Here is a 21,801-nt window from a genome sequence, read left to right on the forward strand (position 1 = left end):
AGCGCGATTTGAACGATATTGAACTTAAACGCCAAGAGATATTGTACTCAGAAACTCGACGTTCAAATCCATCGTAACACAATTCACTGAAAGATTACTGGTTCAAAAAACTGGCAAAACTATTTTTAACGACCTTATATAAAAACATAAAATAATACAAGCATGTAAATCCTATCAAAGTAGATTTCTGCCAGTGATAAATTTTAATACACACGATTCTCGAGTACAATTAACTAGACATATTATTTTTTTATCAAGTATTACTGACAATAATAATCTTGAATATTCTCAGATTATTCAATATAGAAATTTTTAGTATATAACTGTACAGTCTCGATTGGATTAAAGAAATTTTGAGATCCTAGTGTCAGTATTAAAATATATTTATTCTAATTAAATTTTAACTAAATATGAATCACCATCCAATGCTGGTATTATTATTTTATTATCTAATCTCGCTTGTTAATTGTACGTATTTCTTTTTTTTTTTTTTTAAGAAATTAATTGTAATTGTAAAAGAAAATAACGGTTCATAATGTATATACGTAAATTATTATCATAGGCATCGTTACTGTTCAACTCCTTTCAGTAACTATGCCTGTACGTCTAAACGAAAATAAAATATATAATAAATGTAATATATGACCACCCGAACATTCTAGTCGGCACCTGTATATCATCATTATACGAAATGTGTCGTGCATTGCCGATTATTCACTTCCTTATTATATCCTAAATCTAGCTGCACAGATGTTCGTCGAAGATTCGAAACATTCGAGCTAGACGTGGAAAAATAATCTATTGTTTGTATAATGTTGTATGTTAATACTTCGCACATTTGTACGTATTTACATACATATATGTATATAAGATAAAAACAATATAGCGCAAATAGAAATTAAAATATTAAGAAGCGATATCTATTTATGTAACTGTATTCAAAACTATTTTATATATTTTATATTGATGTAAAAATTCATACTTTAAATCTTGAATTATAAAAATAGTAAGTAATAATGAACTTAATTATAATATATTGTTTCGTTTTATTTCCATTATTTTTTATTCAATAAAAATTAATTTATAGTTAAAAATTGGACAGATATATTTTTAATAAATATAGAAAAAATAAATAACAGATCGTATAGATCTGAATGGATTCGTCTTCTTCTTAATTTTCTTAAGCTTATTTCAAATTATATGTTTCAATAATCAAACATATAAATTTCTCATTAATTTTACATTTGTGCTATATCGTTTATTTCTGATATACACGAGATACGTTCCACTCATTGTTTTATATAGATTAAAGTGACCGATAATCCTGCTGTTTCGAAATTGATCGATGTGAAACAAATAGATTAATTTTTCCATTCTCTTTTTATCTTTCTTCTTCTTTTTTTAATCGATTTTTTATCAATGGAATTATATCATACATATCATGTAAATTTATCTAGTTGAACACAACGAAGTATGAAATTGAGTATTGAGCAATAGATCTTTTTTTTTCTTTTTGATTAGAATTAATGATTTTATGAAGTGTTTCGAAGCCACGACGTTTTTTTATACAGCAGTTCTCTCGAAACAGCATAATTGTCGATTAATATGTAAGTTTTTCAACATATATTAAACGAAAATATTAACGAGTATTTTCGTCTACGCGAATTTATGCTTACGCAGCCACGCGCAGTAAAGCACGTGATAGTAACATTGAAATGCGTAGAAATATTGCACTTTCCGTGAAAAATATTCATCAGAAATGCATTCTATGTCTTCGCTATACTATTGTCGAAAAATCGTTAACTTCTCGACGTTTTTTTTACTCGTCGTTTAGTTAGAATGAGTTTTCTTTCTTTTTGAACAAAAGAGAAATAAAGGGTATCATCTTTCTATATGCATGGAATATAGATACATCTGTGCTAACTACTAAGAATAACTTTATGTCGATTCTTTTGTATATAAATACCACGTTTTCTTTTTTTTTTTTTTTTTTTTTTTTTTTTTTTTTTTTTTTTTTTTTTTAATTCATCGGTCAATATGGCGAGTGGATGTAAAATGTCTTCGCAAAATCACTTTTTCGGATCATTTAAAAAATTTACTTGTCTTTGTCCTGTTTACAACAGATAGATGCACACGATTAATCAAAAATATGCATCAAACATACAATCGTTCGCATAAAGCGTAAAATTATTATAAAACTCGCGTGTCCCTCTTTTGTTCTCTCTCCGTTATTCTCATAATTACAAAGTGTAAAAAAAAAAGCAATCAAACTTTTCTGCATTCTTCAATCAATTAATTTATATTAATTAATATAGATTTGCTATTATCGATTAATTAATATAATTTAATTAACACTTTAATTACAATTAAGTAAAGTAATTGATACTAAAAGTTGAATGTTGGATGATAAAAATAATTAGAAAAAGATGCACTAAATCACAAAAATGAACCCGCTTATTTTTTTTTTGCCAATTATTAAACTTCTATATTTAAATGGAAGTTAGAACGTTCATTTTACGATGCCATAAAAACATAAACAAGCATAAATATGAACGTTCATTGACGAAAGGAATGATTTCTTAGTTATCAAATCGCACATTATTCCATTATTTATGTTGATTTTAGTATGATTATATGAGATACAATATATATTCGTTTTCAAAATAATAATCCTTATAAAAAAGTGCGATTCGACTTTAAGAAGTAGAGTATTTTATCAGTGACATGTGTTTTAATTGTATATGATGATCATTTTACGATTGTACGTATATAAATTTATATCGAGGTATAAAATTACAATCTGTAAATGTTGATCAATGTCTTCTTATCTTTTTTACGTACTTCGCGATTAGGCACGCTAACATTTTTTATATTTTACAAATATAGTTTAAATATATGACGTTTGTTCGAATGAATTAATTATAAAATTCGACGAATTTTCAAAAGATATGCACGAGAAGAAGAGAAGTTTCAACTTTCTTTATTGTTTTTTTTTTTATTTTAATAAATATGGTCTTTAAAATTGAAACTGTTTATGCGAATCTTAGAATTATTCTTCTCGTATACATTGTTTTTGATTACCAAATAAAATTTTGGTTCCTTATCAGAAAGTATGTGAATTTTAACAGTTCTAAAACAGTTCTAAAATTGCTCGTAGTCTCATATGTAATCAAACTACGAAATTTCATCGAAAAATACAAATGTATATTATTTAGTATGATTGCAGGTTCAGTGCAATATTAGTTTATTTAACGTAAATACGCTAAACTCCTGCGAGACTTCACCGTAAATTTAAGGTATTTTATAAATGTGATGATTTCACCACAGCATTGTTTCTTGTAATTTCTTTAACACAATTTTCTAGCTACTTAATCTTTACACACATTGCAATCACATCATATATAGATTTTGAAATCTAATCACATAGAGATAGAATAGATTTATAATAGAATCATAGTTTGATGTTGTTTTTCTTTTGTTATATGATAAAACATTAGGACAAATTCATTATTGTATATTTGCGGAGAAACCATCGACTAATTTGAGCATAATTCATGCGCTAGAAAAAAAAAAAATTATAATTATTTGCATTTATATATTTTCTTAATTATAAATCTTTTTTTTTTTATAAGATCCCTTTTAAGTTTTTCATTTAATCAATACTATCCGAAATTTTAAGATATAAATCATGTTCTTTTATCTTTTGAATGACTATATATATATAATCATTACTTGATATTTTATTATAAAAATACACAACTTATATCAAGAAATCTTAGATAGTATTAATTCACTTGGCCTGTAAACTATAAATTAACTTAAGGAAAAGTTAACTTAATATATGTATATTTATTTTTGTTACTGCCAAACGATAATGAATAATTAACAGAAAAATAGCACGCGAAATATAATATATAGATATAAATAATGGAATTTATTTATAATATTATTATAATAGAATGCATTATATTTTTTATCATGTTATTCTAGTTATTCTAATTTTTTGTTTCTTAAATTTATATTATCTGAAACAATAATAAATAAATAATTAAAACTTTTTGTACCAAATTTAGAAAATATTTTAAATTTATAAACCATAAATTTCAGGTATATAATAGATAGATTATGACACTTTTACTTTAATAATAAAATAAAATTTAATATGGTTTTTTTTAGTAATTTTAGTATAGTTACAGTTAGTTTAAAGATGCATATATCTACAGTGTAAGTACAGATTGACGTTATAAAAATTTCTACAGTAAAATAACGAGTATTTCATATAAGATATTTTTTCCTATATTTATTTATACTTTTTTTTCAATATATTTGAATATTATAGATAATGTTTTAATACATTTGGATTGAACAGAATACCATGTATACATACATTTCAAAATATTTAATTTGCAGAATATATATAATAATTGTGAATTGATATTTTAATACGATCTAATGTAATTTCTTATCAGAACTTAGAAAACAAATGAACTAATAACTTTTACTAATTGTTCATATTTTGATATAGTATAATTATCAACAGAATAATTTAATAATATAATAAAACATATTTTTTTTAATATTCGTTTGATAATAGATGTGAAATTTATTAAAAAAAAAATTATAATTAATGATATACAAAATTAATATAAAGTTATTAGTTCTAAAGTTTAATCAGTTCTTTAACAACAGAATTTTTCAACACAGTTTAAATATGCTATTTTATAAGATATTATTTAAATTTTTAGTATAACATATTAAAGATTTAAAACATTATATTAATGCTTAAGCTATAAGCAAATAACAGTTTGTATTAATGATCTAAAAATAAAGTGTGCGCTTAAATTATTAAGATTCATAACATAGCCCCAAGCCATTTAATCATATGTATGAATCATGTTTATAATCTTGCAATTTATCAGTTTTTTCAATCTATATTTTAAAAACTTTTTTCACATTTCTATCATGCTCAAACAACATTGAAGAATATTTCTACTTAAGCAAATTAATGTATATCTGCTTTATTCATTTTATTTATAATTTTTTTTATACTAATTTTGTAAAAATTAAAAAATTAAATTTTATATTAAACTATAATGATATATTATTCAAATAATTATTTTATTGCCATATAAAAATATTGTTCAAATTCTTTATTTTCCAAAATATTGACACTTTCAAAATCAAGTTGTAACTTTTATTATGTGTAAATCTACAAACTTATTTTTTTTTTTTTACAAAATATCTTTATCTCATTACTTCAAAAAAATAATAAAATTTCACAATAATTTATATTTAAATTATGTGCTCCTTTCTTTTTATATTGATTGTTTTTTTTTTTCGATTGGCAGTAACAAAAGTAATGAGAATAAAATGTAGCACCGATATTTTATACAGAAAAAGATGATAACAAAGTTTTTGTTACACTTGCATCGCATTGCAAAATTTCGAAAAAAAATTCAATAAAGACAATTATAAATTTAAAATTAAAAGAAAATTAAAAGAAAACATTTCCAATTACAATATTTACAATAAATATTTAAATGTAATAAGAAGTTTCCCATACTTCTGTTCTATTTATATTAGAAGATTTGTACGCAAATATATCTTTGTAATAATAAAAGACTTTCAAATACGAATAATTTAAAATAAATTCAAACAAAGCATTTGTTAAAATCAAAGCTTCCATATAAATCAAATGACTATTTCATTTTTGTTTTATTACAATTTGTAGTTACATATATTAAATTTATCTAATAAAAAAATAAAAAATGAAGGTGGTTAATATTTAAATGAAATCATATGTATACCATGAAAAGTGATGCAAGTGTTGATCTAACTATCATCGGTATATTATGAATTTCGAATCATTTATAAACATGGAAAAACTTGTTTAATTTCAAAGTAACCACCTTGCCATTTATTAATAGTACTCATATTATTTTTACAGAAGAATGTCGCATATTCACGAAGGAATAGGAGAATAACGGTGAGTCAGAAAACGCAGTATAGAAAGACCTTGTATTCATATATAGAACACTTAAAATACTTTTTTTAACTCTTATGTTATACCTCAATGTAGTTATGGACATCTTCTCCATCACTCTATATCGTGCATTCATTTACTCGCATGTCACGTTGTTTATTCGAAGAATATACTGTTTCATTGTCGTTGTTAGGCGTGTGTATCAGCGGAAATTAAATAATGAATAGCGCTGTTTGAATATTTGGGCTGTAAGAGGTCAAAAAGAACCGGCTCACAAAAAGTTAGCTACTTGGTCTCTTTAGTTTCACCTTCTTCTGTGGGGAGCTTGCTTGTAAACGTATATTTACACCACGTCTCTTCACTTGAGGATTATTCTCCATAAAATTAGTTGGATCTGATGACGATACTGATGCTAATGATGATATAATAAAAAATTATATTTTAAAATTTAAAAATCATTATTTAGAAATTATTTATTTTTTTTTTATAAAAAATTAAAATAAAATGCACAACTAACCTTGTTGCAACCACCTAACTTGCGTTGCTGGTCCGTATCCTTTAACATTTCGTGCTGCTATTCTAAATATTATGGCTGGTGTTCGAGTTGTATCAACATAAGCAGCACTAAGGGAACTATTAGACACCGAACACGAATTATTTGTACCACAATAAAATTTTGTGAATGTTAAATTCGAATTCGATGATGTTGTCTTTGGTTCTCCATTATTATTAGATGCAGTATTTGCCATTGCTATATAGGCAGAATATTCCAAAATGGGTCCATCATTTCTGTTAGGTGGTGGTTCCCATGAAATATGAGCACCATCTGCCGTTTTACTAATTTTTATAGCGCTAGGTGCTCCGGGAAATCCCGGAACATATGTTCTGAATGCTGATACCTTAAAATAAATAAAAAAAAAATGTTATATGAAATTAAATGTATATTAATATTCATATTGGCAATTATTCTATTTACCTCACTCCAATCACTTTGTCCACAACTATTCACAGCAGCAATTCTAAGTTTATAAATAGTTCCCTGTTCTAAAGGAACTTTAGTTCTACCTTCAAAAACATCCATAGTTAATGGTTGTGTTATATCTAAAGGATCATCACCTGGTAAATAATAATGTTGTACAGTAAATCTTGATTCTTGTGTTACTCCTACATCATACCATTCTTCTTCTTTTTTTTCTTTTTCAGTCTGTACAAGAGTTGAAATATTCTTATATTACAAATAAATATTAAATATATATATATATATATATATATATATATATATATATCATTTTAATGTAAAATATAATATTTTACCTGTTCAGGCTTCATTTTCATTGATTGTTCTGCCGAACCTAAGGCAGCTGTAGCCAATGTAGTTAATGCTGTAGAATCATCTCCATTTTCCGTTCTTGTGCCATTCATTTGTTCTTGTTTCAGACTTTCTTTTTTAATAGATTCTTCTTTTATTTCCATTTTTACTGTGGTTATTGGTTTTTGAATATCCATTTCCTTTTCAAGAAATGTAATACTACTAATAGATGATGTTGGTGGGATTTCTGATATTTTATCTTGTTTCATTGATTCATCGGCTTGTTCTAACTTTATTTGCATGATAGATGTTGTAATGGGAATATTAGTAGGAGTTGAACAAGAATCTGTAACCATTGGTTCATCATTATCTTCTAATGTTTCCATTGGAGTTCCCTCAGGAAGATCCATCGGTGGTTCCACAGCTTCATCTTTAATTTTTTCTATGACTTGATTATCTTCTTGAGAAAATTGTGATAAACTATCTTCAGGTGACAAATGTTCAGAAGCTACTTGTTTTTCAGATTCAGAAGTATATGTATCTACTGCCATTAATTTTATATCATTATTTTCAATCTGTTCACTTTCTTCGGTTTCTGGAAGTTCCATAGCATCTGGCATAGATGCTTCCTCTGATGAAGCTTCTATTGGATCTTGCATATTAGAAATTTCAGCTTTTATTTGTGCCTCTTCGGTTGATACATTATTCATTTCTTGCATGTCACTTTCATTTGCTGGTTCTGAATCATTAACAACTTCAATAGGTATTTCATTTTCATCTGGTTGAGTGTCAATAGAAGGTTCTGGATCTATTGGAATATCTTCTGGAACACTTGTGGAAACGGGAAGTTCAGATGCTCCTTCTGATAAAGTGTCTGGATCTTTTATGGATTCTTCCATATGAACAGCTTCTGTTGATGTTGTATCTGTATGTTGCTCCATATTTGCAGAATCTGCAACTTGCGACTCTTCTTGATTTTCTAATGTGGGATCTTCGGCTAAATCAATTTTATCATTGTCTTCATCATCATCAGACAGAAGAAGATCTGCTGGACCATCAACTTGAGGAATTAAAAAGTTACCATCTCTATCAATTTGCATAGATTCACCAGCACCCATTTGAGAAACTAAAGCAGCTGCTGTAGTAGTTTCATCACCATTACAATTATCTTCTATTTTACCATCTCCAGCTCCACCATCATCTGCAGATACCATAAAAGATAAATCACCAGAAGGTTCTTGAACTGGATCTATTAAACCTGCCTCTGCAGCTAATGCAGCTAATGCAGCATCAGTAGTAGCAGGACCATCAGATGTAGATGCTAATGAAGCTGATGGTTGTTTTTGTGATGGAACAAATAACATTTTACTTGTATCTATCGTCTCAGATGCACTTGAAGTTGTTACTATTGTGCTACTTGTAGGCATAAGAGTAACTGTTTTTGCACCTATTCCTCCAGACATTTGTAATGTCACAGGTTTACCAGATACTGTTACAGTCTCTGGTGTTTTTTGTATTTGTGGCATAGTAACAATCTGACTTTTTCCAGGATTAAAAATAGCTTGTGGACTTCCTTTAGTTGCAATAGTTACTGTTTTTGGAACACCTCCTTGGCCTGGAACTGTGATAGTAATAGGTTTTCCAGTAGTTCCTCCTCCCATTGCTCCAGATGAAACAACAATCATCTTCACTCCTTGTTGGTTTGTTACATGATTAGTAGCTGATAATGGTAAAACATTTACAGGTGTCGTAATATTACCCGTTTGTCCACCTCCAGCTTGAGAAGTAGTAACAGCTTGTATAGTTCTTAAATTAGATCCTGTTGTAACTACTATAATTTGATTACGACCAACTAATCCACCATTACCACCAGGTTTAGTAATCATTATTGTTTGTTTACCACTAATATTTTGTCCTTTACTCATTGCAACAATATTAGATGTTTTCATAGTTGTGAGAATTTTGGATCCCTGTACAGTGTTAGGATTTACTAATCTCAATATTTTCGCTCCCTGATTAAGTGGTTTTGCACCTGTTGCTTGAACAGTTTTTCCTGGTATGAGACTTACTTTAGGCACAGTTGCTACCATTGCCTGTGCTGTTTTAAGAAGATGTACAATCTGTGGTTGACCAGATATATTTTGACCTGGTTTCTGTAGGATAATTTGTTTACTTTGTTGTGGTGAAGCTGTTCTCAATACTGTTGCTCCGGGTGCAGCAAAACGTATTTGTTGACCAGGTTGAACATTCTTCATTCTAATTGTATTAGCCGTAGTTTGTGGAAGGATTGGTACATTATTCATACTTATTTTTGGAGTAGCAGCAGCAGCTGCTGCTAAAGCGGCAATTCCTGACATAGCAGCTGGTGTTTGGCCTGCCACTGTAGTATTAGAAGTTGGAGTTTGTTCAGTAGCAGTGGTTGTTGTTGGCGTTGTTGTAACTAAAGGAGAACGAATTCTAATAAGATTTCCGGCAACTCTTGGTGTCATTGGACTCGATGGTTTTGTTACGCTTTGTGATGGTACTGGTTTCTGAATGGGACTTTGTACAGTTGATTGAACTCGAACTGGAGTCTGTGGAGGTACGGACGGTCTAACCGAAGTTGGAGTTTGTGGAAGCTCAGGAACAGAAGTGACAGGCGAAGATGTAGCAGAATCAGTTGCAAGAGTGACCATTGTTGATGTCGTGGTAGGTGTTGCGGTGCTTGCTGGAGTACTAACTGTAGGAAACGTTCCAGTTGTTGTTGAAGGTTTACATTTCTGTATTTGTAATATATAGTACTGTGCAGATGGTACAGGTGTCCATTGAATTTCCAATGCTTGTAAACTGGCCCTAACTAAGTTCAATTTGGATGGAGCAGATGGTTTACCGACTTCGAGATACCATAAATCTTTACAACAAACCTAAAAATGAAAAATAAATCATATTGTATAAGAAATAAAAGCATTTGTAAGTTAAAAATAAATTATAAAGACTAACCCTAACCTGATTGTTCCAAGCTTTGCGATATCCATCTCGACCAGACCATACATAAAGTTTATTATGCATTCCAATTGCGCAGTGTCCAGCACGAGCGCGAGGAACATTTTCTTCTAGAGTATCAACAGTTAACTGTTCCCATGTCCAAGTTTCTAAAATTATATTGTTAATTTTATTTTTGATATAATTACTTTGATGCAATGTAAAATATAAAATATATAATTCCAATTTACCTATATTTAAACAAGCCAATGTATTTGTGCATTTCCACTCCTTTTCATGTGTTGCAACCTTAACATCATCAACAACAAGTGGCACCCATCCTCCAAAAACATACATTCGATGACCAATTAAAGTAGCAGTATGAAGAGATCGCGGTAATGGAATAGGTCCATGAACCACTGGTTTATGCCATGTCATTGAATCAACATCAAGATACCATAAATCACCCAAACGACATCCACTCATACCACCATAAATTACTAAACAGGTTTTTCCTGTTTTACTATCAGTATAAGATACTCCAGTATGAGACTCTCTCGGTGGTGGTGCATGTCCATGTGTTTGTGGTACATCCCAAACTGTTCCTCCATTAGGAAGTAGTTCCAGGGTATATAGGTCATTTAAATATCTTGGTATATTATTTTTATGATCTTCACTGTCATTAGCTAATCCTCCAAAAAGAAAGACTCTATTACCAATAAGAGTAAAACTATGTCCTAATCTTGGACATGGTGGTGGATCATTTTCTGGAGGTCTCGGTCTCAATTTTTTCCATTCCCATCTAACTGCTTGAAGTTCATAAAGTTCATCTGAGTACTTTCCATACTCAACCATACCACCAAAGACCAAAATACGACTTCCATCAACAACAAAACCATATGCAGCACAGCCAGGTGGAATATCACCTTTTGTCGATGGTACAAACCATTGATTAGTTGCTGTAAAGAATAAAGTAAATAAATTAAAAGTAATATATTGTAATTCTCTTCTAAAATACAATTGAAAAAAGCTTTTTTATCATAAATTTTTTTTTTATAATAAATAATATAATGAATAAAGATACTTAAACTTTTATTAATATAAAATTATTATTATTAAATAATTATTATATAGTATAAAAAAGATAAAAGAAATAAAAAAGAATATAAAAAAATAAAAAATATAAAAATTCACATAATTTTTATTAATTAACAAAAATCTTAATTTATTTTGTAAAATAATTTTAAAAGATAATGAGTAAAATATTAAATTTTTATTTATTGTTTACATTTTATAAATTAAATTATAATAATCTAATATTTATAATTTATATTTATAATTTTATTATATTTGAATTAGAATACATTATTATATTTATTATTTTTTTGTAATAAATATATGAGTGTTAAGTAATATCATTAATATAACATTTCAAATACGACTAGAAAATATTTCTTAAGTACGCATGCGTTATAATTGTTGGCAACTTAGTTAAAAGAAATTCTATACACATTCATGACATGTAAAGATGTGAAAACCTAAAATGAAAGAGTGGGAGAAGAAATAGGAATGGAAAGAAAAAAGAGAAGGAAGGTTGAAGCGTGAACGTGGAATGACGGGAAATGCGGCGCGTTGCAAATCGTGGTGGGGTATATAAGATAGCAATGGCCGCTCCCGTGCGTATAAACATGAAAAATGACAGATCGCATTAATTCTATACATGAAATTAGCCAAATGTTTAATAAACAAGATTTAAAAAGACATATATAATAAAGGTACATTTAACATATATGAAACATATGATAATAAATCATCAGACATAATCAAAATTCATAGTTTTCACGGTGATCCGGCCGGTGATCGTTTTGTCAATGTATGCCGCCATCTTGGATCGCGGGAATCATCAAGAACGGCGCGAAAGACGCACAGCAAGAAAGCAACTTACTCGTGTTATAGACATGAAGCTCATCAACAATGCCCTCATTTCCACCGCCGAAAACGACCATAAGGTCCTTAAGAGCAACTGCCCTATGTCCATGTCTGGGTCTTGGCTGAGGTCCGGACGGATTTGTGATTCGCTTCCACTTTAACATGGGTGCCGCCATGATGACCATCGATCACATCATTTTTTCATACCGCGCAGCTATGCACCCACCGTGTTACCCCTAGAGTAGTACAACGCCCGATGATTTCGAAGATAGTGTGCCCTTTTCTTGAAACTTCTATATCTTCAATGTTTACAATACGACAACTTAAATAACTTCGAAGGTTCACACACCCAACGAAAATTTACTACTTCTTGATATTCTTAGCACTGTCAATATCGTATGTCTTGATTATAACCTACCTTTCACTATTGTTCTTTATTAATTAACTTAACTTAAATAATTCATATAAATATAAAGTTAGGTGAAATTTTTTCGATAAGAATCATGAAAATTCAGCACGATTTAGAAGACGTCTGTAACGTAACACGTATACACAGAACGCACACCGTGTATTTACGTTCACGATGTTTACGGCACTGGTTTTATGCCTTCTAGTGTGCTCACTCAGTATTTATCAATGATCAAACTTAGTATATATTTTTTTATATTCTGTAATTATTATTGTAAATAAATAATAATTTTAGTGTTATATTTCAATTTAAATCTTTATTTTTTTATAATTTTTAAGAATTTTGTAAAAAAAAAGAAATAATAAATAATTTCATTTAAAATTTGAAAATTTTATAAATGGATAAAAAAGTATGTAATAAAAAATTTCCCTATAAATATATAATTTCCTAGATAGTCACAATATGTAAAATAAAATTAGTAAATATAACAAATATATAATAAAAAATTACTAATATTTAGTAAAAAAATGTTCTATAATTTTATAGTATATTCAAATCAATTTATAAATTTTCATGTTTTTGATATATTATTTATATTACCAATTGATATTAACTGGGGATTTTTATAAAATACCAATAAATAATACCAATATTTTTAAATATTGGTATTAAACTCACTGAGATTAGTTATAAAATAAATTTATCATCTAATGAATTTATATATGTAATCAATTATATATTCTATATATATTTTATATTATTGTTATAATTTGTTTCAAAGATAAAATTTATCTATTTTATTTTAACAAAAACTTTATTGTCAATAAATAATGTTTTAAAAATTTTAATATTTTTCAAAGCGCTAACAGTAACTAACATAGTATATAATAAATTTGAATATTTTTCAAAAAGATGGTACTATTAGTTAAACATTCAACAATGTAACAACAATTATGTCGATTTATCTCGCTTCATCTAATATAAATTTAAATTATTTACAACTTAATAAATAAGTTTTAATGAATATTTTTTGTATATCAATGTATTTAGCCATTAGAATCGATTCTTTAAATATCCCATAAATATATTAATATCAATATATAAAATAATTATAAAAATTGCAAATAATATTTCAATGAAGAAATATGTATTCATTTTACATCTATCTTGATAAAAAAAAATTCCATAAGGTAAAATATATGATAAAATATTAATATTTAATTTTATTATATATTTTTAAAATATAATTTATATTTATCATATGTTTCAATATGAAATAATAATAATAATAGTATAAAAGTGTTGTCTTTTAAATTAATGAATGATAATAAATAATTTCAAGATTGGAATATATATATATATATATAGCTTTTGTAATATTTACAATATTTACTGGAATGATATAATACCTTTTACATTTAACATAATGAAAAAATTATAAAACAATGACATTAACATTATTGATATATTAATACATAAAAATAGCAAAAAATTATCGTAATTGTATAGGACTTATCCTTAAACCCATACATTGCTTTCCAATTAATGCAACTTCACAAACTTTACATATTGTATCTTTAAATTGCGGTAAGTAAGTTGCGCCGCACAATGGACATTTAACTTCTGGTTTTCCTCTATAAATTGGAACATATGTACTTGCACATAATGAAAATGGATTATGTTCATCATATGCTAATTGATGTTCATCTATCGGATTTTTATCACATGCCTACAAAAAAAAATGATATTATATTTTTAGTTACATTTTTCAACATATACTAAGAAAATACGCACCTGTAAAATCTTTCTAACTTGTTGTGCTAATTCAGGTTTAGGACCTAATTCAAGTAATCTTCTAGCAAATGAAGCAGCAGTTTTATAATTCTTCAATTTGAAAAACATATTTACAGCTATTCTTAAAGTAAGAATTTGATGAACAGGTTGCAAATTGCAATGTGTAAAGTAAGCTGCCATTTCACAAATCCGTTTCTGTTCAGCTAAAGTAGCTTTAGGTAGATTTTTTCTTTCAGTTTCCATTTTCAAACCTAGAATATATTCTCTACAAATCTGAATCAACTGTTGTGCTTCTACAATATCTTGTCTTGTATCAACAACTAATAATGATACACTGAGTAAAATTGCTTGTAATTTTTCTATTGCTTCCGGAAATTTTCCGCCAGTTGTCAAATGATAACATATTTGAAGTCGTTGAACTAAATCGGTGAGATGTAATCCAACTGCAGGAAGACCACTTTTTGGATTTGTATCTTTCCAATTTCTTTGAGGATAACCATACAATGAAGGTATGTTTGGTAATGAAGCAAACGATGTTTTAGCACGTACGAAAGTATTCATGAAAAGACTTTGATATGCTTCAAATTCAACTACGCCAATTTGATCATTCAATAATCTAAATGCTGTTTCGAACGATCCAGCTAATATATGATCTACAACTAATTGAGAATTATTCACCCAATGTTGAGTAGGTGATATTCCTTTTGTTGGCGGTGAATAATAGCCATCTTCCACTACAACAGTTGTGGTTTCAAGTTCTGGTGGTAAATCTACTTCTTCGACATCCCATCCAGCAGTATCTTCACCTTCAGGAACGTTTTCATTTTCAACACCTTCTTCATCATCTATTCCTAATTCTTCATCATTACCCCATCCTTCAGCTGGTTCAGCATTATCATCTTCTGGAGCTAAAGCAGCAGCTACTTGACTCTTTCCACGTGACATCATTGCTCCTTCAAAGAAACCTTTCGATACTGTTAATAATGGCCAGTTATTCTCAGCTTGTTGAATTGGTACTGGAGGTCGAAGATATTCTGCTCCTTTTTCAAGAGCAGAAAGTTCTTCGCTCATAGAACTATATTGAATATCGTCTTCCGGAGATGATATACCATGAATTTTTTCCGTTACATAAGCTAAAGAAGCTTGACCAGAATTCTATAATATAAAAAAATAGAAAATTAACTATAATAAAAAAGATTTAATTCGTATTCTTTTCTTTTACAATTTGTTTTAAAATTTTTTTTAATTTATATTCAAGTTATATGAAAACATACCCTTAATATTTTTGCACGTTCATAAATATCACCAAGTAACAAACTACCCTGATATTGCCCAGATACATCTTTCCTAATTTCTGCAATTTTTATCATTTTACGTAATTTTTCCAAATTACCAGTTATAAGATAAAGGAATGCTAATTTTTCAAAATTTTTAGTTCTTTGATAACACATTTCAACAACTTGATGATTGCCTTGCAATAAGGCTGCTTGAGCTAAGCTCTCCCAACAAGATTTTTGATCAAGCGATCTTGCAGCTTCTAGAGCGACTTCGATATTTCCGCATTCGAGTGCAAGACCAAATCTAGTCTTTTCATCTTTAACGAAATGTAAAGCAACTTCGGGATATCCTTTTTGTTGCAAATATGCAATTATAGATTGGCCAACAAGATTTGCATTGCGAACCATGTGCAAAACCTCCTCATATTTCCTATTAATTAAAGCCAATTTAAATTTGTATTCAGTTGGATCTATTCGAAGAATTCTTGGTCTGCATTCTCTGTCTAAACAGTAAACTTGATTGCCTTTGACTCGTGTTACATATATCGGGAGATCTAAAGTACGAATAATGCCATGATCACCATTGTTAATTGCATATTTGATATGATTGCTAGTAGTATAAATAAACACTCCAGAATCGTCCCATGCTCCAGATTTTACCCTAGTGTTTTCATGTACAGAACATAAAGATTCTAATCGTCGATTACAAATATTAACAGTATGTTTTGCAAGTAAAGCAACATGAGACATATCGCTAGACCAAACGACGTATCGACATTTAGAAATTTTTACTTCAGCTAATGTTCTTTTTTGCTGAACATCAAAGAGTGTTACTTGATCAGCATCACGTAAAAGAAGCATTCCAGTGCCAGCATAAAATATTTCGTCACAGTTTGGAATTTGCACTTTTTTTGTAACTTCATTTTTTAAATTTTTGATGACTAACTGTAACAAATAATTTAAATATTATTTTTTAATTATTTTTGTTATTATAAAGTAATTAATATTTCTCTTTAAGTACATACCGAATATGCTCTATCTAATACAGCAAAACGATTTCTTGCAACCCAAATAGCTGTGACACCCGAAGCCCGTTTTGTATCAGCATCAGTATTTGAATCACCTTCACGTGGTATTATATATAGATCATAAGTACTATTTTCGACATTATTAGGTGATCTTGTACAGATTAAAACAGCATTTTCAGCTTGATTATATGACATACTATAAGGAGGTGTCTTTCCACCTCCGCGTATTTGCATAACGGATGTATCTTTTGAAGTAGTAAAATCCAGTTTTCTAAGAAAACGTTCTTTTACATAATAAAGAACATTTCCATATACAGCATATGCAGGTCTTTCTCTTTCTAGTTTAAAAATAATCATTCCAGAATCATGACCAGCAGCAAAAAGATTTAAGGTAGGATGTGCAGCAAGAACCCAAAATCTTTCATGTTCTCTCCTAAATGTATGCAAACAAGTACGTTTAGACATATCCCAAACACGAATACTTTTATCTTCTGAATTTGAAAGAATTAAATCTTGTCTAGGATGGAATAAAACACAAGAAACATTATTGTAATGTCCACGACAAGTGTCAACTTCCCAAGCTTTAGCATCATTCATTCGCCACATTTTAATTTGACGATCATCAGCTCCAGAAACAATCAATGGTAATGTTGGATGGAAACATGCCCAATTAACACCTCTATCATGACCCTCCAAAACATGTTTTACAACAGCATCAGCTTGACCAAATAGATCTGTGGTACCAGGATTTTTTAAATGATCTTCTAATCCCCCTGGTCCAGGAGCTACATTTTTCTTTCTTAAGCCAGAAATGTCCCATACTCTAACTGTTTGATCTAAAGAAGCTGATACGATAATATCTTCAGTAAGATGGAATTGTGCACACATTACATAATGATTATGTCCAGTTAAGACACAAATGCAAGTGCGACTTTGCCAATTCCAAATACGAATAGTTTGATCATCAGATGCACTTAAAATCCATGGATATTCTTGATGAAATACAGTTGTTCTAATATAATCTAAATGACCTAATAAGGTAAAGATACATCTTCTTTGTTTGTAATTCCATACTTTAATCTTATAATCATCTCCACCAGATACAAATAATGGTTGTTGATTGTGGAAACATATTCCACGAACTGGTCCATCATGTTCATCAAATTTATCTAATAAAGTACACATACGATAATCCCATAATTGAATAACTCCATTGTGCAAACTATAACATAATACATAATATATTTGAAAATCAAAATTTAACAATTTAAAAATAATTTAGAAAAAATATCTATCATTTAAATATCACAAAAAAAATGTTTACATACTATATATATAATAAGTATATATATATATATATATATATACACTAATATAACTAATAATAACTTTATATATAATTTTTTGTTAAATAATAATAATTATTATTATTAAATAATAATAATTACACTTATTATATTATATTAAAAATAAAATTTTTTTAATATATTAATTTTAATTAATAAAATATTAATTATAATATTTTATTATATTAAAAATCATAGATATTTTCATTTTTTTTGTTATTATTTAATAATTCAAATTAAAAACATCCTATAATATATATACAATACTGCAAATAAGAAGTTATTTTAATAACTTAAAAAATATTATAAGAAACATGTATATATTATTTACCTTGCAAGAACCCACGGACGTTTTGGATGAAAAGATAATCCTTTTACGCGAGCAGATTTTGTTTCAAATTTTGTCAACATTTTTTTATTAAATATTCAATAAAATATATTTAAAAAATCATTCCTTATTTTTAACCCTAATAAATTCGACACGAGAGACAAGACACGTCACTAATCCTGCCATAAAGTATATACATTTATAGATGAAGATTAAAGTATATTTAAATTGTATATTTAAATACATAGTATATATAAGTATATAGTATTATTCTATCTTCTTTATTCAATTTTCTTTAATTCAATATCTTTTTTTTAATTTTATATATAATTATATCTTTTTTTTTATTCAAATTAATTAATGAACTTTTGAATAAATTTATATTTTACTTAAATTTAATTTATATTAATCTATACAAATTTAAATTATTATATTATCAAATAATATTAAAGTAAAATAATAAAACAAAGTAAATATATTCATACAAATTTGTAAGTTAAAGAAAATTTACAAATGTCATTTTTGGATTGGTTGAATTATTCTTAATTATGACATGCGCATGTTCATTTTTGCAAAATATTTATTTTATCGTCTGTTACTATTAATCTAAAAGAATCTGAATAACTTTATTTATGTTTCTTAATTATTGAATATTTAATAAAATAATGATGTTAAAAATATTATAAAATATAAGTCATAGAAATTTAATATTTTCTATTTTAATAATCGTTTATCTTAAGTTTTCAAGTGAATGCTTATACTCATTTATATCGAGAAGCTTGTAATCGGTACGTTTTTATAGAATAATGCGAAAAAATAATAATGTTATTTTCTCTTGTTTGTTAAGTTTTTTTATTTTACTTTATATGTTTATTTATGTAAAGTGTAATAAAACACCTTCAAATGAAGAATTGAAAGCTCAAAAGTTTCCATTATGCGCTGCTTGTAAAATTTTAATAAATAGTTTTAAAAAGGTGAGTTTGTGAGTTATCTTGAATTAAAAAAAATAACAGTAGGAAATTAAAATTTTTTATATTGTGTAGTGTATAATTTAATGTTTATATGTATTAAATAGAAACATAATACATATAAAAATAAATTTATCATAATAGTTAGTATAATTTTATTTTAATTACATTTATTAATTACATTTAAGTTCTTAAATAATATACTTATTTTATTTTTTATTATATAGGGTATAGAAAGGACAAGTCGTGAAAAATTTGATGGTGGTGATAGTGCTTGGGAAGAAAATAAATTAGGTTCATATTCAAAAAGTGAAACTAGATTAATAGAAATACAAGAACATTTATGTAAAGAAGTAGAACGTGGTGAAACTCAATGTCATGTTTTAGCTGAAGAATTAGAGAGTAAAATTGAAGATTGGTGGTTTAATCATCAACAAATTTATCCAGATATTTATGATTATATTTGTATTCAACAGACAAAACGTTGTTGTCCAAAAGATCATTTTGGTCCGCAATGTACACCGTGTCCAGGTTTTCCAGATAGAATTTGTAACAATAATGGTAAATGTAAAGGATCAGGTACTAGGAAAGGAAATGGTGGATGTTTCTGTGATAAAGGCTATGAAGGAAATAATTGTTCTAAATGCGCAAATGGATTTTATGAATCTTACAAAGATGAAAATAAATTACTTTGTTCTCATTGTCATGCTGCTTGTGATGGATCTTGCAAAGGACCAGGACCAAAAAATTGTGAAAAATGTACAAAAGGATGGTATATATTAGATGGACAAGGTTGTTTTGACATTGATGAATGCATAAAAAGTAATGAATATTGTTCTAAAGATCAATTTTGTATTAATAAGGAAGGAGGATATACATGTTTAGGTAAATTATAAAAAATATATAGAAATATTCAAAAATAATTTGATTAATTTTTTTTCTTTAATTTAGATTGTGATAAAAGCTGCAATGGTTGTACAGGTGATGGACCAGATATGTGTATAAAATGTGCAGAAGGATATCATAAAAAGGATAATTTATGTATTAGTAAATATTATATTGTACTTGCATAATCATAAGAATAGATTAATTATTTTTTTAATAATTATATTTTTAATAATTATATTTTTAATAATTATATTTATAATACATTTATAATATATTACAATATAATAAAAAATTATTTATATTATAGATTCTGATCTTTTGGGCCGAAAACAACAAGAAAATATTGCACGATATGCAACATATTTTGGACTTTGTATAGCTACATATATTATTTTTCAACGGAATATTTATATAGCAAGTATAATTGGCTTATTAGTTGGTATATACATATCAGCATCAGAATATATAATAGCTCATAGTAACATACAAGATACAACTGCGAATATGGACATTTTAGGAGCAATGTAAAAGACAAAAATTTTACTTTAATAAATTGATTTAATTATCAAAAAGTGTAAAAAATGAATTTTTATTTGTTAAAAATTGATATTTATGAATTAAATTTAACTTTATATAATTTATAATAAGATTCATTGAATTGGAAGTATCCGTGGAATGAATCAAGCTCAGCATTTTGAAACTTATTATAATTTATAAAGAATTAATTTTTTTGGATTAATCTATCTGTGATAAATTTTGAATGTCGTGATGTGTTTATAGAAATAGATAAGTAGTCGCAGACTTACGCACATGCAGTCATAAATATGTGCATATTTGAATATTTGTTTACAATAAACTTTTAATTAAATAATTTTCATATAAAATTATACAATAATAAATAATAATTATATTCAAAGAAATTAATGTGAATAGCAAATAAAAAAAAATATCTGATATGCAATAGTAACGTGAAAAAGAAAAATGCAATGCTTATATGATTTTTTTAGTGAATATAAGATAGTGACATTAGTATTATAATAAAATATAGATATTGAATTTCAACTTTTATTTAGTTAATCTCATATCGAAATAAAAAATATTGAATTTAAATGGAATAGAAAAAAACAAACGTTTTTTAATTAATGCTTCAATTGGTCTATGAATTTCAAATTGATTCAAATATCATTAGTTTTCTTCTTGTACATGTGAGGATAAGTTTATGTGTAAAAAAATACATTCAATCTTTCTAAAATCTGAAATATCTTATAGGAATGTGTTTTGATTTATTCCTATTCAATAAACAGATAGATTGAGTGTCATATAACAATTCAACTATGAATTTAAATAATATGTTTATAATATAAAATGATTTATTTGATTAAATAAGTAAAGTAGATTTGAATAAAGTGATATATACGTTAATATTCTGGAATTTACTAAAATTTATTCGAGGTATATAATAAAGTTTTTGTTAAATAAGGAATACGTATATTATATTACATTACACTGAAATTCATTTGAAATAATCAATTATATAAAAAAATATCAATATATTATTTGCATTAAGGGGCTCCGCTGCGC

At 27.2% G+C, this 21,801-nt stretch overlaps 3 protein-coding genes across 4 annotated transcripts; 1 reads left to right on the forward strand and 2 right to left on the reverse strand.

The window, feature by feature from the left end:
* Positions 1-5,599: 5,599 nt before the first annotated feature.
* On the reverse strand, positions 5,600-12,761 carry LOC122720435 (host cell factor 1). Of its 2 annotated transcripts, XM_043947165.1 has the most exons (8): positions 12,601-12,761; positions 12,199-12,481; positions 10,505-11,212; positions 10,272-10,423; positions 7,298-10,195; positions 6,960-7,187; positions 6,501-6,882; positions 5,600-6,395 (listed from the first exon to the last, which is right to left on the reverse strand). In XM_043947165.1, exons 2-8 carry the CDS (start codon positions 12,365-12,367, stop codon positions 6,265-6,267), a joined length of 4,668 nt encoding a protein of 1,555 aa, XP_043803100.1. In that variant the 5' UTR covers positions 12,368-12,481; positions 12,601-12,761; the 3' UTR covers positions 5,600-6,264. The 2 variants fall into 2 exon arrangements, with proteins under 2 accessions (XP_043803100.1, XP_043803101.1); XM_043947166.1 differs by having other exon boundaries at positions 10,278-10,423; positions 12,199-12,760.
* A 1,178-nt stretch (positions 12,762-13,939) lies between these two features.
* LOC122720628 (coatomer subunit alpha) lies at positions 13,940-18,523 on the reverse strand. Its single transcript, XM_043947436.1, has 5 exons — positions 18,368-18,523; positions 16,688-17,912; positions 15,660-16,607; positions 14,386-15,540; positions 13,940-14,320 (listed from the first exon to the last, which is right to left on the reverse strand). Exons 1-5 carry the CDS (start codon positions 18,445-18,447, stop codon positions 14,084-14,086), a joined length of 3,645 nt encoding a protein of 1,214 aa, XP_043803371.1. The 5' UTR covers positions 18,448-18,523; the 3' UTR covers positions 13,940-14,083.
* Positions 18,524-18,958: 435 nt separating this feature from the next.
* Positions 18,959-20,802, forward strand: LOC122720475 (cysteine-rich with EGF-like domain protein 2). The gene is made up of 4 exons (XM_043947231.1): positions 18,959-19,338; positions 19,560-20,217; positions 20,284-20,379; positions 20,528-20,802. Exons 1-4 carry the CDS (start codon positions 19,171-19,173, stop codon positions 20,746-20,748), a joined length of 1,143 nt encoding a protein of 380 aa, XP_043803166.1. The 5' UTR covers positions 18,959-19,170; the 3' UTR covers positions 20,749-20,802.
* The last annotated feature ends 999 nt before the right edge of the window (positions 20,803-21,801 follow it).

Source organism: Apis laboriosa, unplaced genomic scaffold, assembly GCF_014066325.1.
Source record: "Apis laboriosa isolate Shangri-la unplaced genomic scaffold, ASM1406632v1 scaffold12_cov154, whole genome shotgun sequence".
Taxonomy (NCBI): Eukaryota; Metazoa; Arthropoda; class Insecta; order Hymenoptera; family Apidae; genus Apis; species Apis laboriosa.

Coding starts and splice junctions, on each gene's coding strand:
- LOC122720435 (XM_043947165.1), bottom strand. CDS start 12,367: ATGGTCATCATGGCGGCACCCATGTTAAAGTGGAAGCGAATCACAAAT. Junction 6,883..6,959: donor GACAAAGTGATTGGAGTGAG/GTAAATAGAATA, acceptor ATTTATTTTAAG/GTATCAGCATTCAGAACATA. Junction 6,396..6,500: donor AGTTAGGTGGTTGCAACAAG/GTTAGTTGTGCA, acceptor TATCATCATTAG/CATCAGTATCGTCATCAGAT.
- LOC122720628 (XM_043947436.1), bottom strand. CDS start 18,447: ATGTTGACAAAATTTGAAACAAAATCTGCTCGCGTAAAAGGATTATCT. Junction 17,913..18,367: donor CGTCCGTGGGTTCTTGCAAG/GTAAATAATATA, acceptor ATTATGTTATAG/TTTGCACAATGGAGTTATTC. Junction 15,541..15,659: donor AACGTGCAAAAATATTAAGG/GTATGTTTTCAT, acceptor TTTATATTATAG/AATTCTGGTCAAGCTTCTTT.
- LOC122720475 (XM_043947231.1), top strand. CDS start 19,171: ATGCGAAAAAATAATAATGTTATTTTCTCTTGTTTGTTAAGTTTTTTT. Junction 19,339..19,559: donor TAATAAATAGTTTTAAAAAG/GTGAGTTTGTGA, acceptor TTTATTATATAG/GGTATAGAAAGGACAAGTCG. Junction 20,218..20,283: donor AGGAGGATATACATGTTTAG/GTAAATTATAAA, acceptor TCTTTAATTTAG/ATTGTGATAAAAGCTGCAAT.